Source organism: Grampus griseus, assembly GCF_964374135.1.
Source record: "Grampus griseus genome assembly, chromosome: 14".
Classification (NCBI taxonomy): Eukaryota; Metazoa; Chordata; class Mammalia; order Artiodactyla; family Delphinidae; genus Grampus; species Grampus griseus.
Genome location: NC_139008.1, coordinates 45,066,300 through 45,088,519, shown reverse-complemented (window position 1 = coordinate 45,088,519; position 22,220 = coordinate 45,066,300). Strand labels below are relative to the sequence as shown.

Here is a 22,220-nt window from a genome sequence, read left to right as displayed (position 1 = left end):
ACCCCACAAGCTCGCAGACACGCATGACCTAGATCAGCCACCACTGCTGGAAATGGGCAAAATCCATTGTGTCCTTCCTTTCTTCCTTAACAGCCAGGTGATAAGTTAACATGTTATTGAACATTAAATACGCTGAAAATTTTATAGGCCATCAGCTCCACCTGCCCATGTGATTTGGAAACAGGAATTGCAGAAATTCAGCTCCCTGGCTTGCACAATGCACACTTCCAGCAACACAAGATGCACAAGGACCTCCTATCTCCCTATACAGCCAGGTGAAACTTCCTCATTGTTTAAAAGAGATTTAAATGTAATATTGATAATTTACTTTCATTAAACAAAAACACACTATAGTATTTTGGGAACTGTATATAGTATTTTGGGAATTGTAGGAATGTTGTGATTACAGATACAACGTACCACACAAAGGGCAGAATCCTGTACAATAGAAAAATAAACCACTTCTACCTTGTAAGCACAGAATGAGAAGATGGCAGTGTATGAACTAGGAAGCACTCTCTTTAGGCACAGAATCTGCTAGAGTCTTGATCCTGGACTTCCCTCTAGAACTGTGGACAGCAGATTGGATATGTGGAGTCTCTGTATGGCAAGAATTCAAACTCTCTATTGAGAACTGATGCTTCAAAAGGCAAGCATACAACATAGATTCAGAAATATGTTTACCATAAAAGGTTATAGAACTATATTTGGAAATTAAATAAAAGAGAAACTAAGGTTCAAATGAAAGAAAAGAAAAAGAAAAACAAACCATACTCCTTGGCCAAGCATTCCTGGTTAAAGTAAGTCTAAATTTTAAAACCAAGAAGTGGTGGGCCTGGGGGAGGTGGAGAGGGAGATGGAGAAGTGTCCTTGGTTGAGTCCAGCCTCGAACGGGGGAAGCCCTGGCAGCCATCTGGCGAGAGGTCACGACAGCACGTGCTCCAGGATGCCCTGTCTAATCAGCTGCTCACACTTCCACCGAGGTAGAAAGTGCTGAGGGAAGAGGGGGAGGAAGAAAAAGGAATGAAAAGAATGTTAAATTACACGATGCATCATTAAAAAGCAGCAACGCATTATACATATATTTCAAACTCCACCAGCTAAGTAGTTAAAAGCTATACTTAAGTATTTTTGCTATTTTAATCAACTGAAATGGATGTCACCTAGAGCTGTACTGAAATCTGAATTTTATAAACAAATTCACGTTTTGCTTAAGTTAAATTTAACTAAAGAGTTTTGAATTCTAGTAGGTATTTTCCTTAATGTTTGCATTTTAAAATTTATGCACAGGGGCTTCCCTGGTGGCACAGTGGTTGGGAGTCCGCCTGCTGATGCAGGGGGCGCGGGTTCGTGCCCCGGTCCGGGGGGATCCCATGTGCCGCACAGCGGCTGGGCCCATGAGCCATGGCCACTGAGCCTGCACATCCGGAGCCTGTGCTCCGCAACAGGAGAGGCCACAACAGTGAGAGGCCCGCGTAACGCAAAAAAAAAAAAAGAAAAAAAAAATTTATGCACAGAAAACCCAGGTAGGTGAGATTTGGGGCACTGGATCACCAGTGGTACAGCAACAGCTCATTAGGAAGGCAAACGGAAGGAATGTCTTCTCCATTAAACCTTTTCTAGGATCTGAGTCTGAACAGTCATTCTTCTACTAACAATGCAACTCTTCTCCCATATTTTCCAAGGATTAAAAGTCATTGTAACCTATGACATGGTGCTGGTCACACGCTGTGTGGAGGATGCCAGTGCCTGGCTAAGGCTCATCCTCAACGTCTCCTGAGAGGACACTGCTCTCATTCTGAGGTGGAAAGGAGTCTCCTTGTCTGATTCCCTCTCAAAACACCAGGGCTTAAAACAAAAGTGAACATTTAGTAAACTCTGGAGCGGGGAGGTGCTGGAAGTGAGGCAGGAAGACTTTCCAAGCTCACAAGTGACCAAAGAAATCTCAAAGACGAGACAGAGATACTTGGGTAAAAACAAGAAACAATACATTAGAAAGTGCAGTGTAGGTGACCCTAGAAAGTAACTGAAGGAGAGAGTATGCAAAGTATTCAAGGAAGTGGAAAGGCCTCAGGTGAGACCCATGACCAAAGAAACTCCTCCAAACCAGTCATGAAGACCCATAGGCCAAGGACTGTTGTCTAATTTAACCGAATTTTTAAAAAGCCTTAAGAATATAAAATGTAAAAAAAAATAAAGAGAGAGAGAAAAAACTATAGAGTTGCTCATTTAACCATTATTCCAATATCTACTAAAAAGAGGGAGTTCTGATTTCTGGACAACCAGCATGCTTGCCATAGACTCAATAATAAAGGAATGTACAGTAGGAAAATGTTTCCCTATTAATATTGTATATTATGTGGGTGATCTACACTATAGATTTTATAGAAAACTGGTTTCAGATGTGCTCAGACATCTTAGAAGCCCCTTAATATCAGTTAGAGTAGATTTTGCTTTTAAGTTTCCCCATTTTTATAGGGTGATACCGAGAGACAAAGTCTCATTAAGAGGAAGGCTTCTGAATGCGCCACACAGTAAACAGCAATCGTCTAACAGCAGCAGATGGAGGAGGGACTGGGTTTCGGCCGCCCTGGCCCCACCCAGGCCCTCCCTGCTGAGGAGTCTTAGTACACCTGGTGGGAAGACTGGCCACAAAGCTCGAGAAAGAAATTCAACCATGGGACACTGTTTGGGGTGAAGTGCATTTTCTCACATCTTGCTTTATGAGGCTAGCTTTGTTCTTGTGAACCCAGAGCTTCACCATCTATTTTCTATTCATTAGTATCCTTGGAAGGGAAACTTTTGCCTTAACAACCAAAGATTTTAGGGTACCCTGAAAATCTGTCTTTAATAATTTCAACTTTTGTTTCAGGAAACTATTTAAAACTCCAAGGGTACTAGTAAAATAAGAGACCAACTCACCCTCCCTTAGGGAAATGAGCTAAGAACCACATAACCAGAACGATTCTTTGGCTCAACAGAACAAACAAGAAGTCAACAAAAGTGACTAGGGTCATTAAATACCGACTGTCTCATAACAAGATGGCAGGCAACAAAGGAAAGAGTGGTTTTTACTAGTTCACCTTTCCTCCTATGCTAATATGACTACAGAAAATAGAGATAGGATAAAATAAATTTAGCTACTGTGAATTCATCTAATGTGAACTTGAAGATTTCTAAGGAAACAATAAATTGAGATTCTTTGTAAGGAAAAATTTAGTGAGTTACAATTTCACAATTTCAGTCTTTCCCTATTAAATTCTATTATGTTTATATATTAAATACTTAGAAATTTTTTGATACATATCACTATTTGTTAGCTAAAGAACTAAGATTTACAAGGTGAAGAAGTATAGGCTGAAAACTAGTGCTTAGCACCTTTTTAATAAATAATAATTTGAAGAAAGGAGCTAAATGCAACAACATAGTAGCCCCTTAACTAGAGTAAGACCCACTGTGGCAACTTCCCAGGGAAATGCTTAGTATTAAATTCAAGCAATACCCTAGTAAATTATAGCTAATGCTTGAGCATGGGTTTGAACTGCATGACTCCACTCAAATATGCGTATATATATATATATATATATACACACACACATACACATATATAAAACCTGTATTTTCATTTTACAGATCTTTAAATTGACTAAGTATGGGGAAAAGTTCGTGTTCAATTAGAGATCACAACAGGTGGGATCAAAAGAACTAGGGCTTGGGTCCTAATTCTATTCAAACTGTTTTAGCTTCCAGCCTTTGGGTGAGTCATTTATCAATCCCTTTGTTTTTGAGGCAGAGAGAAGTACTCAGATTTCCAACTGTGTGGGGAGAGGGGAGTCTGTAGGCACCCCTAATCCCTGTGCATTGTTCAAGGGTCAACTGTAATTAACCTTTTCTTACTATATGCAACGTTTGCTTCACGCCTTTACATTTAGAAAAAGGACAAAAGAGTATTTTATAATAAACATAATTCCTACGATACAAATGATCATCACAAGGTGATACTTACCTTGCTACTGATTCCAACATTTTCATCATTCAACACTCTTACAAAATTTAAAGTATCTTAAGACAATAAATACCTGGCTATTTTTTTTTAATAGGACTGAAGTACCATCATCAACTTCAAATTCTCCATAGTCTTTTAGACACCGCACCTGAAAAGAAAAACTGATGTTTTATCCAAATTACTTTTTAATATGTAGAAACCATAAAGCAGATGGGGATTTATATATACCCATATGAAAAGTATTAGGCTTTCTCTTTATTTCTTCTCTGTGTACTTAGGCCTAGTACTCCTTCCTGTGGTATTCTAGTGGTTCCAATGGTCCTGTTTTGACGGGGAGAAAGAAAAATGGCAAATCTCCGAAAATATGTGTATGTCAGCACTGACAGCAAGGAAACCTAAGGAGCTGCCAAAAAGAGACAATGTCACTGGATTGTTTTCCCTCTGCAAATTATGAAAAATCAAGCAGTTGAAAACACATCTACAGGGACTTCCAGGGTGGTCCAGTGATAAAGAATCCGCCTTACAATGCATGGGACGCAGGTTCAATCCCTGGTCAGGGAACTAAGATCCCACATGCCACAGAGCAACTAAGCCCATGTAACTAAGCCCACGCACCACAACTACTGAGCTTGCGCACCTCAACTAGAGCCCGCGAGCCGCAAACTACAGAGCCCACAGGCCCTGGATCCCTGCGCCACAACTACAGAGCCCACATACGCTAGAGCCCATGCACCACAACCAGAGAAGAGAAAACCCGCACGCCACAACTACAGAGAAGCTCGCACACCACAACGAAAGATCCCTCATGCCTCAACGAAGATCCCACATGCCACAACTAAGACCTGACACAGACAAAAATAAAATTAAAAAGAAAACAAAAAAAACCCCCATATCTACAAAGAAAAGAACATTTTAGATCTACCCCAACCTGCCTCTTACAGATTCCTCCCATAAAGTATCAATATCTGAGAACAGGACATAAGTCTATAAGATTTGTTTTACAGATTCTGCCAAGCTCCTTTGACTGATTGATTCAGACTCTTTCCCAGTATTACTTAGAGGCACACTAGGAAAGAAAAGATATAGACTCATGCTACATGAATCAGGAGAGGCTCTTAGTTGGAAGGTGGGAGGGGTAAGGAGCCTGATAACCACTTCTGCAATTGCAAAGAAGGAACATTCAAAGGTAGCCCCAGAAATCTCAGACCTGGCTCAGCTTCAAGTGCTGCCACAGGAAAGGCGGGAGGGCATTTTCATCTCCTATGAGAGTTCAGACCTCAGTTTATTCTCCAGAGTACTAGCACTGGTGTTAGCAAAGCCAACTCCAATGGCAAGTCTCTGATTCCTACTTTTCCTGGATAATTTCATGTCCTGTGATTCCTCTGCAATCCTACCATGACTCCCAAAAGTATTTTAAGTTGGTTTGAGAAATACAAGAAAAATCCCCCCCACCACCAGCATTTTGCTTCTTTAAATAGACTTTTATTGTGGAAAATCTCAAACACATTGAAAAGTAAAAAGGCTAATAAACTCAATGTCCCACCAACTGGCTTCAACTACTATCAACATGTGGCCAATCTTGTTCCCTCGCCCACTTCTGGGTTATTTTGAAGCAAATCCTAGACATCATTTCATTTAATCTATAATTATTTTAGTGCTTATTTCTATAAAATAAGATTGTTTAAAAAAATCCCAATACCATTATCACACCTTATTAATAAATTTTTAATATTATGAAATACGCAGTTAGAATCCAAATTTCCCCATTTTGTCGCATTAATTTTTTTAAGTTGCCATGCTCAAATGAGAGTCAAACAAGCTACACCTTACACATTTCTGATATGTCTCCAAGTCTCCTTTAATCTACAGGGTTCTCCCCCTTCCCCTTTCCCTTGGCAACTTACTTGTTAAAGAAACTGGGCAGTTTGGTAGTTTCCCAAAAATAGATTCTGTTGTGGACTCCTGTGGGGTCATTTAACATGTTCCCCCATCCCTGAATTTCCTATAAACTGGAAGTTAGGTGTAGGGGCTGGATCAGATCAGGTTTAGTTTTCTGGCAAATGGTGTTATGATGTTGTGAAGCACAAAATGTCTGGTGTCCCTTTTTGTTTTTTGGGTTTTTTTGTTTTTTTGTTTTTGGCTGTGTTGGGTCTTCATTGCTGCGCGCGGGCTTTCTCTAGTTGCAGCGAGCGGGGGCTACTCTTAGTTGCAGTGCATGGGCTTCTCATTGCGGTTGGCTTCTCCTGTTGCAGAGCACAGGCTCTAGGAGTGCGGGCTTCAGTAGTTGAAGCACATGGGCTCAGTAGTTGTGGCACACAGGCCCTAGAGCACACAGGCTTCAGTAGTTGCAGCATGTGGTCTCAGTAGTTGTGGCGTGTGGGCTCTAGAGGGCAGGCTCAGTAGCTGTGGTGCACAGGCTTAGCTGCACAGACTTAGTCGCTCTACAGCATGTGGGATCTTCCTGCATCAGGGATCAAACCTGTGTCGCCTGCATTGGCAGGCGGATTCTTAACCATTGCGCCACCAGGGAAATCCTGGTGTCCCTTTTTGGATGTTAAGATTGATCAATGGGCCTAGGTGCTATCCATACCCATCCACTACTAAGGTCTCTCTTAAGCTTTTCACCTAATGCTTTAGCAGCTACTTGCCTCCATGCATTAGGGCTACAAAATGGCATTAATGTAGTTTTTTTATTCCTTCTGCATTTATTAGCTGGAATTCTTCTATACAAAAGAGATTTCCCTCGTAAACAATTTGGCTACCCTGAGATAGAATTTGTGCAGTAACGGAAGATGGATGCTTGACTCCATTCTTTCATTTACCATTTTCCAAAATGAGTTGCATCCTTCATATTCTCCAAGGAGACCCAAAGAGGTTTCAGTTTTAAAACTGTTGTTGTTAGGTGTCATTGATTTGATTGATGTGATGCAATTCACTGCAGTTTATCATTTTGATGCTCAAACTGTCCTTTCTTTGGCTAATGAGAGCTCCTTCGAATCAGCTCCCAAGTCTTTTCAGCACTCCCCTTCTAGTCCTTGATTCTTTCTTTCCATGCTCCGCTTGTACATCTTTAATCTATTTGAGCCCTGGAATCGGCCATTTTCCCCCCAGGAGTCCTGGTTTCCTTTCACAGGAAATGGCATGTAGACTCAAGAATGTGGATGCTCATGGCTACTGGGTTGGTCCTTGTTTCTAGGCCTTTTCAGTGGACAGAGCTAAGAAATGCTTCTTTAGAAGAGATGATTCAACATGAGTCCATGCTATTACTTTTTTGCTCTATTCTTCAATATATAAACTGTTTATTAAAGAATATTATATTATTCTTAGGAATATTATTACTAATAACATTATTACGAATAATATGATTACTAAAAACAGGTTAAGATTTCTTTGTAATTCTTTTCATCCTTCGTATGTACCTACTAGGGAAATACAATCAATCTATGTGTTTTAAAGTAATTTAAATAACCACTGTTTGACTAAGCTACCAACATGAAAACACAGGTTCATTTGTTTCATTTTGTTTTCAAAATGTATAAGTTGGTTTTCCACTTTGATTTCATTTTGTTTTAACAATATGTAAAATATTTACATGGTTCCAAAGTTAAAATTTTACAACAGGTACAGTCAGAAAATTTTAGCTGTTCCATCCTATTCCTGCCACCACCTACAGGTAAAATTTTTGGTTTGAGTTTGTTTCCTTTCTTTTTGTGCTTTGCTTTATTGTGCTTCTCAGATATTGCCCTTTTTACAAATTGAAGGTTTGTGGCAACCCTGCATTGTCAGATGATGGTTAGCATTATAATGCTAATGCATATTCAACAGACTACACTATAGTGCAAACATAACTTTTATATGTACTGGGAAACCAAAACATTTCATGACTCATTTTATTGAATATGCACTTTATTGTGGGTCTTAAACCAAACCCATGATATCTCCAAGGTATGCCTGTATAAACTAATATATATTCATATACCCCTTTTCTTTTCTTTTCTTTTCTTTTCTTTTTTTTGCGGTACGTGGGCCTCTCACTGTTGTGGCCTCTCCCGTTGCGGAACACAGGCTCCGGACGTGCAGGCTCAGCGGCCATGGCTCACGGACTCAGCCGCTCTGCGGCATGTGGGATCTTCCCGGACCGGGGCACGACCCCGCGTTCCCTGCATCAGCAGGCGGACTCTCAACCACTGTGCCACCAGGGAAGCCCTTTTTTTTTTTTACATCTTTATTGGAGTATAATTGCTTTACAATGGTGTGTTTGTTTCTGCTTTATAACAAAGTGAATCAGCTATACATATACATATATCCCCATATCTCCTCCCTCCTGCGTCTCCCTCCCACCCTCCCTATCCTACCCCTCTAGGTGGTCACAAAGAACCGAGCTGATCTCCCTGTGCTATGTGGCTGCTTCCCACTAGCTATCGATTTTACATTTGGTAGTGTATATATGTCCATGCCACTCTCTCACTTCGTCCCAGCTTACCCTTCCCCCTCCTGTGTCCTCAAGTCCATCCTCTACGTCTGCATCTTTATTCCTGTCCTGCCCCTAAGTTCTTCAGAACCTTTTTTTTAGATTCCATATATATGTGATAGCATACGGTATTTGATTTTCTCTTTCTGACTTACTTCACTCTGTATGACAGACTCTAGGTCCATCTACCTCTCTACGAGTAACTCAATTTCATTTCTTTTTATGGCTGAGTAATATTCCACTGTATATATATGTGCCACATCACCCCTTAAACAAAAGTCATCACAGTCTATGCATTAAAGAAAAATCCATTTTAAAAAGGTATACTTACTTCTATGTATAGGTTTTTTGGAGGTTTCATATCCTGTGTGATGTCCAATCCTTCATGTCCTCCCAACGACCTCATGTAGGCAGCAAGGGACTTTTTGTAATGATTGAACCATTCCATCTACAAACATAAAGATGGCCATTTGACAAAGCTGTAAGAAAACAAACTTGCAGAAATTATATACTAATCCTTTCAAAAACAGCACACATCCCCACATGGATCATTACTATGACCATTCATTCAAACCACAAATATTAGTGACTGCCTGTTATGAACCAGGCACTGGTCTAGGTACTTAGGATCATTTAACAAAGTGAACAAACATCTCTGTTCTCACAGAACTTACATCCCAGCATACTTAATCACAGACCTAAGGAACTTTCCACCAGAAACCAAACCATGAAAAATACACCATTTCAGAATTATGATCTCTTCAAACTTCAAACTCTGTATTGACAGGTTTTCTGAAAGCTATAAAATGCTGTTGAGAAAAACACCCAAATGTCCATCAACTGATGAATGGATAAGATGTGTACATCCCTACAATGGGATTATTCAGTCGTAAATCAGAGTGGAGCTCTTATATGTGTTACCACATGCATGAACCTTGAAAACATGCTGAGTGAAAAACACAAAAGGCCACATATTGTACAATTCCACTCATATGAAAAGTCCATACTAGGCCAATCCATGAAGAAAGCAGAGTAGTGGCCTCTAGGGCCTGGGAAGAGGGGACAGAATATGTTCTGGATAAGATGGTGGTGACGGATGCACAACTCTGTGAATATCCTAAATACACTGAATTGTACACTTTAAAAGGATAAACTTTAGGGGATGTAAATTATATCTCAGTAAATCTGGTTTTTTTTTTTAATTGTTGAGAGAAGTTAAAGAAAACCAAAATATGTGGAAGGATATACCACTTTCAAGGATTGGGTGATTCAGTATTGTAATAACATCAACTGATCCATAGATCCAATTCAATCTCAATCAAAACCCCAATTTTTTAAAAAATGGAACTTGATAAATTGAGTCTAAAATTTGCAAGGAAATGCAGAAGGCCAAAAGCAGTGAAGACATTGAAAAAGAAGAACAAGATGGGAACACTTACTCAAGACTTATTATAAAATTCCAATAATTTAAACAATATGAAATTGGTACAAGGACAAATAGACTAAGAAAGAAGAGAAAGTCCCCCATCCAAAATCCACAGATATATTGACATTCAATTTATGACAAGTGGCACTGTGCACAGAGTAAGGGGAAAAGAGGACCTTTTCAATAAATGATGCCATCTCAATATCCATATTCAAAATGCAACTAGGCTCTTACATTATTCACAAAAATCTATTCCAGTACTGTAAATCTCTTTGTGAAAGGTAAAACAAGATAACTTCTAAAAGACTATACACATAACCTGCATTAGTAAAGTGTGTGTGTGCGCATACATACACACACCTCTCCCTCAGGTTCAATAATCTGCCAGAATGACTGACAGAACCCAGGAAAGCACTACACTGACAATTACAGTTTTATTGCAGATACAAATCAGAACCAGCCAAAGGAAGAGACACCCAGGATGAGGTCTGGGAGTCCCAAATGTGAAGCTTCGAGTATCCTCTCCCTGAGGAATCAGGACACACCACCCTCCTGGCACACTGATATGTAACAACACACACAAAGTACTGTCAACCAGGGAAGCTCACACAGCTCTGGGGTATCATTACATAGGCTTGATCGATTGATCAAATCATGGTTGATTGAATCACAGGTGACTGAGCTCTACTTCCAGCTCCCCTCTCCTCTCTCCAAGTTGGACTAATATCAAGAGGATAAAAGCCCCATACCTGAGGGGATGGTGGGAACCTCTGAATTTGTAGCCAGTTGGTCAGAAGGGAGGGTGGCCTTGGGAACCTCAAACTTTACGGCTGGTATCTGAAGTGAGAGCAGTCTTAACCTATGAAGTTTGGTCTAACTTTAGGTAGTGTCCGAAGTCACTGCAACACTGTAGGCAGTATGACCCTCACTTTGTAAATGAGGGAATTTAGGCACAGGGAGAGGTCGAGTCACTTGCCCAAGATCTGACAGTGGCAGAGCCAAGGTTTGTACACAGGTTTGCTTGGCTCCAATCCTGTGTCCTTAAATATTGTCCCTCAATGACTGGATAAATCAAGAATTCAAGTATTCACATTGATAAGCAAATTATGTATACCCACATATTTTATGGAAAATCTCCCAATAATAATGCCAGGTTTTTCAACCTACTGATGGATCACTAACAAGTAACATAATGGGACCCTTTATTTTGTTAAGTAATAGTAGTTTTCCATATAGCATTTAGAATTACTCCTATCATTCTCATCACAGTATATACTAGAGACCAAAAATTACTCAAAAACAAATGTTAAAACAAAAAAAGATTTTTGAAACACTATAAATACTATTTCAGAACACTGCCATAACCTCAGCTATTTTCCAAATTCACAAACTTGAACAACAATGCTGACTTACTTCTTCAGCAGACATGTGAAGTCGTAAAGCACTTGGCAAGACACTGCCACATTCCCACCTGAGTGCTCTAATCCGAAGCAATCGGTCATACCTAGGACATTAATAAGGTATTAGATGGCATAACAGAGGGATATCAGAAGTTGTTTTCATCAAAAGAGACTCCAGACTCAACCACCAAAATTTAACATGTGGACTTTTATTTGGTTCCTGAGGCAAACAAACCATTGTAAGAGGACATCTTTGGAACAACAGGGAGAATAGGAATACAGTATGGATGGATGCTGTGAAGTCGGGTCCATTCCTCTAGGTATGAGAATCATAGTGGTCATGTAAGAAAAGGTCCATAAGGTCCTTATTTCTTAGAGATGCATACTAAGGTATTCAGCGGTAAAATGCCCGATGTTCTACAATGTTTTAGCACAGACAAATAAAACAAGATGAAGCAATTATGGCAAAATGTTAAGAATTGTTAAGCCTACCTGATGGCTCCATGGGGGTTTGTAATATTATTCCCTAATTTTATGAATACTGCAATTTTTCATTATAAAAAAGTTTAAATAGAAAAAAGAGAAGAATTTAGAACGCTCATAAAAGAGAGACAAATCTAAGAATTCCTGTTATCCATATAAGATGGTTAATTAGGAAACCACATGGGAACCCTCCACTGCTCCCTGCCACCCCAGCAAACACAGAGAAGCTCACAGGTATGCTACAGTGCAGCGCTGATTTCTTAACAAAGAACAGTGTCGAAACTTGATGGTTGGTATCAAATCACTTCGTCCACCTGACTTCGCTTCATTCCTGGTAAAACATTTAAGGAGGAAAAGAATGTCTATTTCAGTATATGTCGAATTTTCCAAGCCAACTAACAAGTGACTCCATGCTTGTTTTTATCCATTTATGTTAGCAGTTAACCTACCCAAATAGTACCTGTCTCATCAGAGCTTTTGCTAACATGTTAAAAGATTAAAAAAGCCAAAAGCTAACTAATTTGCCTAGGATCACACTCCCAGTGTTTTGTTTAGCCATGTGGCACTTTGCATTTTGCACACTGATTAATCTCCATTGTCTCCAAAAGACAAATATTGTGTTTCCTCACTTTTTGGAATCCCTTTTTCATGGTGGGATAAGAGACAGATCGAATATCACGGTGCATAAGATTATGGCCTCACATCATGTTCTGATCCTATGGAGTCCTCTTTTTGTGGTACTTCCAAATCCTCATTCTAATAATGTGAGCTAAGAATTCTGGAGTCAGGTGGTCCTCCACTCATCCAACAAATATTTATTGATCTTCAACTATGTGCATGTTCTGTACTTTAGGGTCCTTCACACAGAAAGGGAGAAAATTTTGGTTTTACCCTATAAAATATATATCTCCTTGGTTATTAGACGAGTATTGCACTTTAAAACCAGATGTTTGGGAATTCCCTGGTGCTCCAGTGGTTAGGACTCTGCACTTTCACTGCTGAGGGCACGGGTTCAATCCCTAGTCAGGGAACTAAGATCCCACAAGCCTTGTGGCACAGCCAATAAATAAATAAATAAAATAAAATAAAACCAAATGTACAATTGTTTAATGGGTATAGTGTTTCAGTTTTACAAGATGAAGAGTTCTGGAGATGATGGTGATGGCTATATGACATTATGAATGTACTGAATACACTGAACTGTACGCTTTAAAATGGTTAAGATGGGGGACTTCTCTGGTGGTCCAGTAATTGGAACTCCACATTTCCACTGCAGGGCAGGGGGCAGGGAACTAGGATCCCACATGCCCCCCAGTGTGGCCAAAAAAAAAAAGTTAAGATAGCAAATTTTATGTGATGTGTATTTTACCATAATAAAAAGAAAAAACTGGAAACAAAACAAAACAAAGCCAGGTATACAGAATTAATTAGAATCTACTCTGGAGTTTTAAAAGGAAACAAATACAAAATATACGTGCCTGCTCCAGGCCCTGAAAATAGAGGTAAAATATATGTCCCATTTTACCATGTCTTCCAGATTGTTCTATACACTTCTGCCACTCTACAAACGTTAGATATATTCTCAACATTTTTTTGTTGTTGTTTTTTGTTTTTGGCCACACCAAGAGGCTTGCAGGATCTGAGTTCCCCAACCGGGAATCGAACCCGTGCCCCCTGCAGTGGAAACGCAGAGTCCCAACCACTGGACCACCAGGGAATTCCCTATTCTCCACACTGTTTACAATGTGCTCTGGATTATAAAGAAATAGCACAAATAAAATACAGCCAATCTAACATTAGAGTACTTTATTAGGTACATAAGAACTTCCTTAAAAAACTCACATTTACACATGAGTAATTAAATAGGAACAGAGTTCTTCTGACAAATAATTTTAACCAGAAACTGGTAATAGTGACTGACCCCCGAGAACCAAACTAGGAGGATAGGGCACAGAATTTTGGATCATGAATTTCCAGATGGTATGAATACAGGAAAATCATCCTCTTACTGGACCAAGGCCTGTTAGGCCACCTCCTAAATATGTCTACAAACTGTTCACTTTCTCCCTAGTCTGGCTTACCTCTCCTGCCACCTGCATGACCAGCATGCCTCCCTATCCTCTCAGCCCCTCCATTTACTAACCACAGCAGCAGCCAGGGTGGTCTTTTAAAACACAAACATGCCTCCACCTGCCCCACATGCTTAAAAATCTCACCGGGTGTCACCCTTTGCCTGCTCACTAAGTTTCAGCCACACTGGCTTTCTTTAATGATCAGTTCTCTGAGCATCCCATCCTCTTTCATGACTCAGGGTCTTTGCATATGCTGTGTCCTCCACCTAGAATGCTCTCTGCCCCAATTACTGCCTCGCTAAAACCTGCTTCTCCTTCAGGCCCCAGCTGAAATGTCTCTTCCTTGGAGAGAACTTCCCTGATTCCTCAATCTACTAATATTTTCAATTCATTATTCTCTCTCCTAGTGCTGTTGTTTTCCTTCATAGCATGTATTCCAACTTGGTGTATCTGTATTTAATATCTGCCTTCTGCCTTACACTGTGAGGGTCACGGAGGCAAAAATCTTGATTATGTTGTTCACAATTGAAATACCAGAGCCATTTATCAGCTCATAATTGTTTAGTACATATCTGCTGAATGAACAAATGAACAGTTTGGGAACCTGAGTTCAGGACTTTACATTTCCCTTACATTTACTGCAGACCTGTTGCAGTTCAGTTCCTTGTTCCATCTGTATCTATCCTTAAATACAGTAACTGCAAAACGTGCCTACTGTTCTGTGTACTCCACAAATCTTAACAGCATAGTACTGATTTCTATGTCCAACTAACTGATGAAAACACTCCCTAACAAGGCCAAACATGAAACCTCATGTTGCAGACAGGTTGAGATCTGAAGACCTCACCTTTGATCCAGCAGTTAGTACTCTGTGTCTTACTCTTCACCAAATCACAGGACCCTGTGAAGTTGGTCATTCAGCCCAAATTCTCCACTGGGCCAACTACCATGCTTGGCTCTAAATAGTCTGTAACTCAAGAACCCTCTCACCTACCAAGCCTTCTGTAGCACTAGTTCTCAGTGAACTCCATTCAAGATATTGTAAGTCACTGCTGCTCCTGCTAAGTTTACAAACTGCCTGTTCTCCTTTTAACCCACTAAGTCTTCTACTGATGAAAACAAGCAGTGGAAACAATACATTTCACTTAAGGTTGTTACTTACTCCTGTCTCATCTCCTTTAGGTCCACCCCGATTCATTTCAAGTCATATCAGTCAAACAACAAATATTTATTGAACATCTACCATATGCCAAGCACTGTTTGAATCCCCATGGACACAGCAGTGATTAACACAAATCCCTCTAGTTCTGTATAGTTAGGGTATGATCAGGCTCACAGAGAATTAGAAAAAACAAATCATATCTAAAATCTAATGTTGGGACTTCCCTGGTGGCGCAGTGGTTAAGAATCCACCTGCCAATGCAGGGGACATGGGTTCAAGCCCTGGTCCAGGAAGATCCCACATGCCGCAGAGCAACTAAGCCTGTGCGCCACAACTACTGAGCCTGCACTCTAGAGCCCGCAAGCCACAACTATTGAAGCCTGCGCGCCTAGAGCCTGTGCTCTGCAACAAGATAAGCAACCTCAATGAGAAGCCCATGCACCACAACGAAGAGTAGCCCCCGCTCGCCGGAACTAGAGAAAGCCTGCGTACAGCAATGAAGACCCAACACAGCCAAAAATAAATAAATAAATAATAAATTAATTTAAAAATAATAAAAAATTAAAAAAATTAAAACTAATGTTAAGATTATCTGATTTCAATATCATATTTCTTAAATTGTTTTAAAATATCAATCTTATCAACTTACACATCAGATTGGTTTTGTTCATATAAAGCTTTCATCTCCTCCAGAACTTGCCTGAGTCCATCCTCCTAGAACATATAAAATTACGCTCATTAATTCCCCCACCAAGTTTGTAGCAATATTTTATCTATGTTTATCTTTGATTTATGTATGTTATCAAAAACCAATAGTACAGGACTTCCCTGGTGGCGCAGTGGTTAAGAATCCGCCTGCCAATGCAGGGGACACGGGTTCAAGCCCTGGTCCAGGAAGATCCCACATGCCGCAGAGCAACTAAGCCCATGCGCCACAATTACTGAGCCTGCACTCTAGAGCCCGCGAGCCACAACTACAGAGCCCATGTGCCACAACTACTGAAGCCCTTGTGCCTAGAGCCTGTGCTCTGCAACAAGAGAAGCCACTGCAATGAGAAGTTCATGCACCACAACAAAGGGTAGCCCCTGCTCGTCGCAACTAGAGAAAGCCCACGCACAGCAACAAAGACCTAACACAGCCAAAAAAAAAAAAAAAAAACACAATAGTCCTTCCACACCTACTAGGATGGCCATGATAACAAGTGTTGGAGAGGATGGGGAGAAATTGGAACCCTTGTACAATGCAGGTAGGAATGTAAAATGGTACAGCCCTGTAGAAAACAGTCTGATGAGTCCACAAAAAGTTAAACACAGAATTACCATATTAACCAGCAATTCCACTCCCAGGTATATACTCAAGAGAACTGAAAACCTATGTTCATACAGAAACTTGTACACAAATGTTCAGAGCAGCATTATTCATAACAGCCAAAAAGTGGAAACAACCCAAATGTCCAACTGATGAACAGATAAACCAAATACTGTATATCCATTCAATGTAATATTATTCAGCCAAAAAAAGAAATGAAGTACTGATACATGCAACAACATGGATGAACCTTGAAAACATTACACTTAGTGAAATAAGCCAGACACAGAAGGACAAATATTGTATGATTCCACTTATCTGAAACAGGCAAATTCACAGAGACAAAGTAGATTAGAGGTTACCAGGAGCTGAGGGGAAAGAGGAGTGGGGAGTTACTGCTTAAAGGTTATAGAGTTTGTTTGGCGTTATGAAAAGTTTTGGAAATAAGAGTGATGGTTGCACAACAATGTGAATATAATTAATGCCACTGAAGTGTATACTTAAAAATGGCAAATTTTAAGTTATGTATATTTTACCATAATTTAAAAAAATAAAAAGAAATGAATTACTAACACAAAATACACAATTAACATACTGATTAAGGATAATCTTGAATATACTGTACTGAGAAAAGAAGTCAGACAGAAAGGAGTACACACTGTATGCTTCCAACTGGCCCCGTCCAGAAAAGTTTGCAACTCCGAGCATGTTGACTCCAGAAATACATTTAAAAAGACAAATATAATCTGTAGCACAGAAAGAAAATCCATGGCTGCCTAAGGCTGCAGATGGGAGGTAGCTAGTAGCTACAAAAGAGAAAAGGGAATCCTTGGGGTGACAGAAATCTTGATTGGGTTGCTGGTTATAAGGATTGTATACATTTGTCAAAATTCAAATGTCTATTAAAATGTGTATTTTGTTGTATATAAATTATACCTCGATAAAACTAATGACAAAATCAATAGCCCTACAGAAGCAATAATGCATGACAAAAGTACATAAATAATTTATTATTTATTGGAAAATGATCTTAAAAGGTTACTACCCAAAAAAATCCCACTGTTAGAATAGAAAATAGAAAGGTCAAAGGAACTTTTCTACTTGAGCAAATCATTAGAGAAATCATTAGGCAAATCATTAGAGACAAGCAAATCAAAACCACAATGAGGTATCACCTCACACCAGTCAGAATGGCCATCATCAAAAAACTACAATCAATGCTGGAGAGGGTGTGGAGAAAAGGGAACCCTCCTGCACTGTTGAGGGGAATGTAAATCGATAGAGCCACTATGGAGAACAGTATGGAGGTTCCTTAAAAAACTAAAAATAGAACTACCATATGACCCAGCAATCCGACTACTGGGCATATACACAGAGAAAACCATAATTCAAACAGATGCATGCACCCCAATGTTCATTGCAGCACTATTTACAACAGCCAGGACATGGAAGCAACCTAAATGTCCATCAACTGATGAATGGATAAAGAAGATGTGGTACATAAATACAATGGAATATTACTCAGCCATAAAAAGGAACGAAATTGAGTCATTTGTAAGGATGTGGACAGACCTAGAGTCTGTCATACAGAGTGAAGTAAGTCAGAAACAGAAAAACAAATACCATATTTTAACGCATATATATGGAATCTAGAAAAATGGTACTGATGAACCTAGTGGCAGGGCAGGAATAGAGATGCATACATAGAGAACAGACTTGTGGACACAGAGGGGGAAGGGGAGGGTGAGACGAATTGAGAGAGAAGCACTGACATATATACACTACCATGTATAAAACAGATAGCTAGTGGGAAGCTGCGGTATAGCAGAGGGAGATCAGCTGGGTGCTTTGTGATGACCTAGAGGGGTGGGATGGGGAGGGTGGGAGGGAGGCTCAAGAGGGAGGGGATATGGAGATATATGTAAACATATAGCTGATTCACTTTGTTGTACAGCAGAAACTAACACAACATTGTAAAGCAATTGCAATCCAATAAAGATATAAAACACACACGCACACAAAATTTTCCCTTGGAAGGATAAAAACATTAGAATTATAAAATTCATAAATGTCACACAATAAGTCTGTCAACAAGCAACCTCTACACCTGAAACATTGTAATCCAGCTATACTTCAATTGAAAACTTTTTAAAAAGGAGAAAAAAACCACTAATGCTATAACAACAACCAAAAAAAACCCACCCAAAACAAAACAAAGATAAGTAACCCATCTACTTTTAGAGCCAAAATATATGCATTAGCAAAAGTGCTTTGGCACTACTGGTATAATTACAGAATTACACTTTACTTAACCCTGCTTGAATATAAGAAATGATTCTTGATGAAAAAATGAAAGCATGATTTCTACCTTTTCTTTCATCAGCTGGTTAAAAGAGATCATAGAAAAGTCTGATTTATTAGAATTCAGTTAAATATTCCATTTATTACAAATATTGTTTTAAGGAATAGTTGAAACTCTTGCACAATTAGTAGATCAGCAGGTATACAAAAGACAAGTGTGAAATAACTTTTTAAAGATACCTAAAATAATTTTCCTAAAAACTCACTTAAACGATTACCAGTTCTGCATGTAGAAAGTGCATAATCATTCCAATCGGCTGAACACAGCACCTAACCATGAAGGATTATGGAATGAACAAGGCAGAGTCCCTGCTCTAAACCAGCCATCATCTGCCTGGAAGGAATAATTCTTGAAAGTCTGTGTGGTCAAGAGTGTGTGGGGTCAATCAGATCAATTCTTGGTCTCAGCTCAGCTGTGCCAGTGGCCGGCCTCGAAGGCAGGCACGACTGCAAGAAAAGGTGCACCTCCGCCAACTAAGACCCAGAAAAGCGAGTGATTTCACAACTTCTAAGTCCGCCCCTGAGCCCCCCACCCCGAAGTGCGAAACCACTTATCCTAAAATGTGAGTGAAAAAGAGAGCTGGACTAAGGGTCTGAATAGCCAGCACCGTGGGCAGTCTCTGAGCCCTTGGGCTGGTTTCCTCCCATGTACCACGACCCCCAAAGGACCTAGTCTTCCGACCCCAGAGGGGCCACATTTGACAGCCTCCACCCCTCTGCATTCCAGCGTCTCTACTGAACCTCCCACTGTGGTCTCCTAACTTTTTAGATGAAGTAACTGTCTGAAGTTGCAAGAACAACAGACTGGACTCTAGGAAACCTGTATTCAGATTGAGGCTCTGGCTCCAATATGCTGCAAGTTCAGGCAAGTTGCTTAACTGGATCCATAATTTCCGCGGCTCAGTTTCCCCATCCGTTAAATGACCTAAGTGTCAAACTAACTGCTCTTTAATGTTCAAAATAAAACTCACCTTCCCCAAACACTCTTCCTGCTGACCTCCGATGTTTATTCCGCTACCAGAGAAAGAAGCCTCCCGAGATGCCGACCCCTCTCCTCTTCCACTATCCATCCCATCTCCAGCCGTAGCTACAAGTCCTGCTGTCTCAGGACACGGCTTTCAGCACCCGCTGACTGGGCAGTTCGGACCATACACAGCTTTCGTGTGGTCTACTGTAACCACCCAGAGCCATTCTTGCTTCTCTTCGATCCATTCCCCAAAGTGCCGCCACAGTTATCTTCAAAACACGAAGAGCTACCCCATCGCTGCCCTGAAATGCCTTGTGAGTGAACAGCAAACCTCCCGGCCCCGGAGCCCCCGTGCGGCCCGCGCACCCAGCGCCGGTCGCCCTTCGCCGGCGGGGAGAGGGTGTCCGCACCGCCGGCTCCCCGGCGGGGCTGCGCTCACCGCATCCTCCCAGGCGCGGCCCTAACGCCCCGCTACCCCGGTCCACACCTCCCCAGTGCAACTCACACCTGCGCTCCAGCACCCGTCTCCGGGCCTCTCCGGCGCGTCACCGGGGCGAGGCGCCGACCGTCCAGACCGCGCGCGGGAAGCCGCAGAAACCAACCCGGCCACATCCACCGCGAAGAACCACGGGCACACCCGCCGTCCCCTCCCGGCTGCGCTGTCCCCAGAAAAGCCACCCCTGGGAGGCGCCCGCCCGCCCGCCGCCCTCACGTTGAAGGCCGGCAGCCTTCCCTCGGCCGCGCGGTGCAGCTCGCGGACCAGCTCCATGGCCCTCTCGCAGAACATGGTGGTCGCGCCGGCCCTTACAGACAACCGGCTCTCAGTCAGACGGCCGCCTAACCAGGCCCTACGGTTTCAGCTCCTACAGGTCCGCGACGCGCTGGGCCGACCCCGCCTCCGCCCCGCTTTGGCGCCCAAACGCGCAACCAATAGGAGCGCACTGCCGGCCTCCAGGCTACGGCGGCGGCCAGGGGACATTTGCCTCCGCTCTGCAGCCGCAGTGCCACAGGAAGCCCCACACCTGGGCGGTTACGAACCTTGGTGTGGCTTCAGCCCAGCCCTCCTGTCCAGGCCTTGGTCTGAGCTCAGGCTGAGCCGCAGGACAGCTCCCGCGCAGCACAGCTCGGGATGGACGTACGTCCCCTTTTCCGTTGGATTCATTCATTCTCGTTTAGGTTAACGGGGACGCGCACGATGCGGTCTAGAAGGCAGACCCGGCAAAGGTGTGCAGTGATGTTAGCACCCAGCGTTGCGTCTGTTCGGTTTTGCAGTGTGGGTTTGTTTGTGTGATGGTAAAGGGAAAACAACTTTTATTGGGTATCTCTTGTGTGCTAGGGACTGTGACATACTTCACCTAATTCTCACGATTATCCTTAAAGTGGTTATTAAGACTGTTGGTACTGATTAGAAAACAGAAGTTAGAGAACTTGCCCAAGATCACACAGTTCGTAAAGTGACAGACCCTGTATTTAAGCCTTCAACTCCACCGTACTACATTTGATATTAAATCAATAACTCACAAGGTGGTGGTTGGGGATTGCCCTTGATTAACATGAATACACATAGCCATATTCCCGCCGAGATGATGACGGAAATTTTCATAACCATATAGAATCAAAGGTGGGAATTACTGCTATGGAAACAATTCGTTTTATTTGGCTTTTGTTTTTTTTTTTTTGGCCCCGCGACGTGACATGCGGGGTCTTAGTTCTCAAACCCATGCCCCCTGCAGTGGAAGTGCGCAGAGTCCTAACCACTGGACCACCAGGGAATTCCCGTGGCTTTTTTTTTTTTTTTTAAAACAGTGTTACTTTGGACTTCTCTGAAAGTCCAGTGGTTAAGAATCCACGCTTCCACTGCAGGGGGCGCTGGTTCCATCTCTGGTCAGGAACTAAGATCCCACATGCCAAGCGGCCAATAAATAAATAAAATAAACAAACAACGTTACTTGGATCCATTCTATCTAACCCTAGAAACTTTGTTCCTCTTTTGCAAGTATAAATACAGTAGATGTGTGGTCTGAGAAATGAGCCTGGGAATGGTCTACAAAGCCTCTGAATCTTATCCTTACGTTGAGTGACCTTTCCTTCCCAGCTCTACAGTAATGGATAATTTAGCTAAGTGTTTTTATCAAATACACAATTCTATAGTGTAATCCAAGGAACACCAGTATCCACAACCTTTCTTTGCCATAAACCTGTTCAATTTCAGACCTCAGGCCTGAGACTCACTTCCTTACCTATACAGTGGGGGCAGTAGTACCCACTTCTGGGGGTTTGTGATGATTCATTATTCCTTCAGCAGATATTTATGAAGTGCATATTCAGCATTGTTCTAGACACTGAAGATAAAGCAGCAAAGTCCCTGCCGTCAGAGTCTAAGTTCTAGTGTGGGAAACAGCAATACGCAGATACAGATATACTGATGACAAATATATTGGTGAAAAGTGCTAAGAAGAGTGTAAGTCAGGGCATATATGTATAAAATAGTCAGGGCCTATATGTATAAAATAGATAACTAATGAGAACCTGTTGTTTAGCATGGGGAACTCTGCTCAATGAT

At 41.4% G+C, this 22,220-nt stretch overlaps 1 protein-coding gene across 2 annotated transcripts; it reads right to left on the bottom strand.

Moving 5' to 3' along the window:
- Positions 1-688: 688 nt before the first annotated feature.
- GINS1 (GINS complex subunit 1) lies at positions 689-20,537 on the bottom strand. Of its 2 annotated transcripts, XM_082671214.1 has the most exons (7): positions 20,370-20,537; positions 15,670-15,734; positions 12,019-12,117; positions 11,317-11,407; positions 8,809-8,925; positions 4,080-4,154; positions 689-993 (listed from the first exon to the last, which is right to left on the bottom strand). In XM_082671214.1, exons 1-7 carry the CDS (start codon positions 20,442-20,444, stop codon positions 925-927), a joined length of 591 nt encoding a protein of 196 aa, XP_082527340.1. In that variant the 5' UTR covers positions 20,445-20,537; the 3' UTR covers positions 689-924. The 2 variants fall into 2 exon arrangements, with proteins under 2 accessions (XP_082527340.1, XP_082527339.1); XM_082671213.1 differs by lacking the exons at positions 11,317-11,407; positions 12,019-12,117; positions 15,670-15,734.
- Between the last annotated feature and the right edge of the window lie 1,683 nt (positions 20,538-22,220).

What these genes read in the sequence shown, in the direction of transcription:
- GINS1 (XM_082671214.1), bottom strand. Translation starts at nt 20,444, where the DNA reads ATGTTCTGCGAGAGGGCCATGGAGCTGGTCCGCGAGCTGCACCGCGCG. An exon ending in GAACAAAACCAATCTGATGT is followed by an intron (nt 12,118 to 15,669) that starts GTAAGTTGATAA and finishes ATGTTTTACCAG; the next exon opens with GAATGAAGCGAAGTCAGGTG. An exon ending in CAAAAAACCTATACATAGAA is followed by an intron (nt 4,155 to 8,808) that starts GTAAGTATACCT and finishes TTTTCTTTTCAG; the next exon opens with GTGCGGTGTCTAAAAGACTA.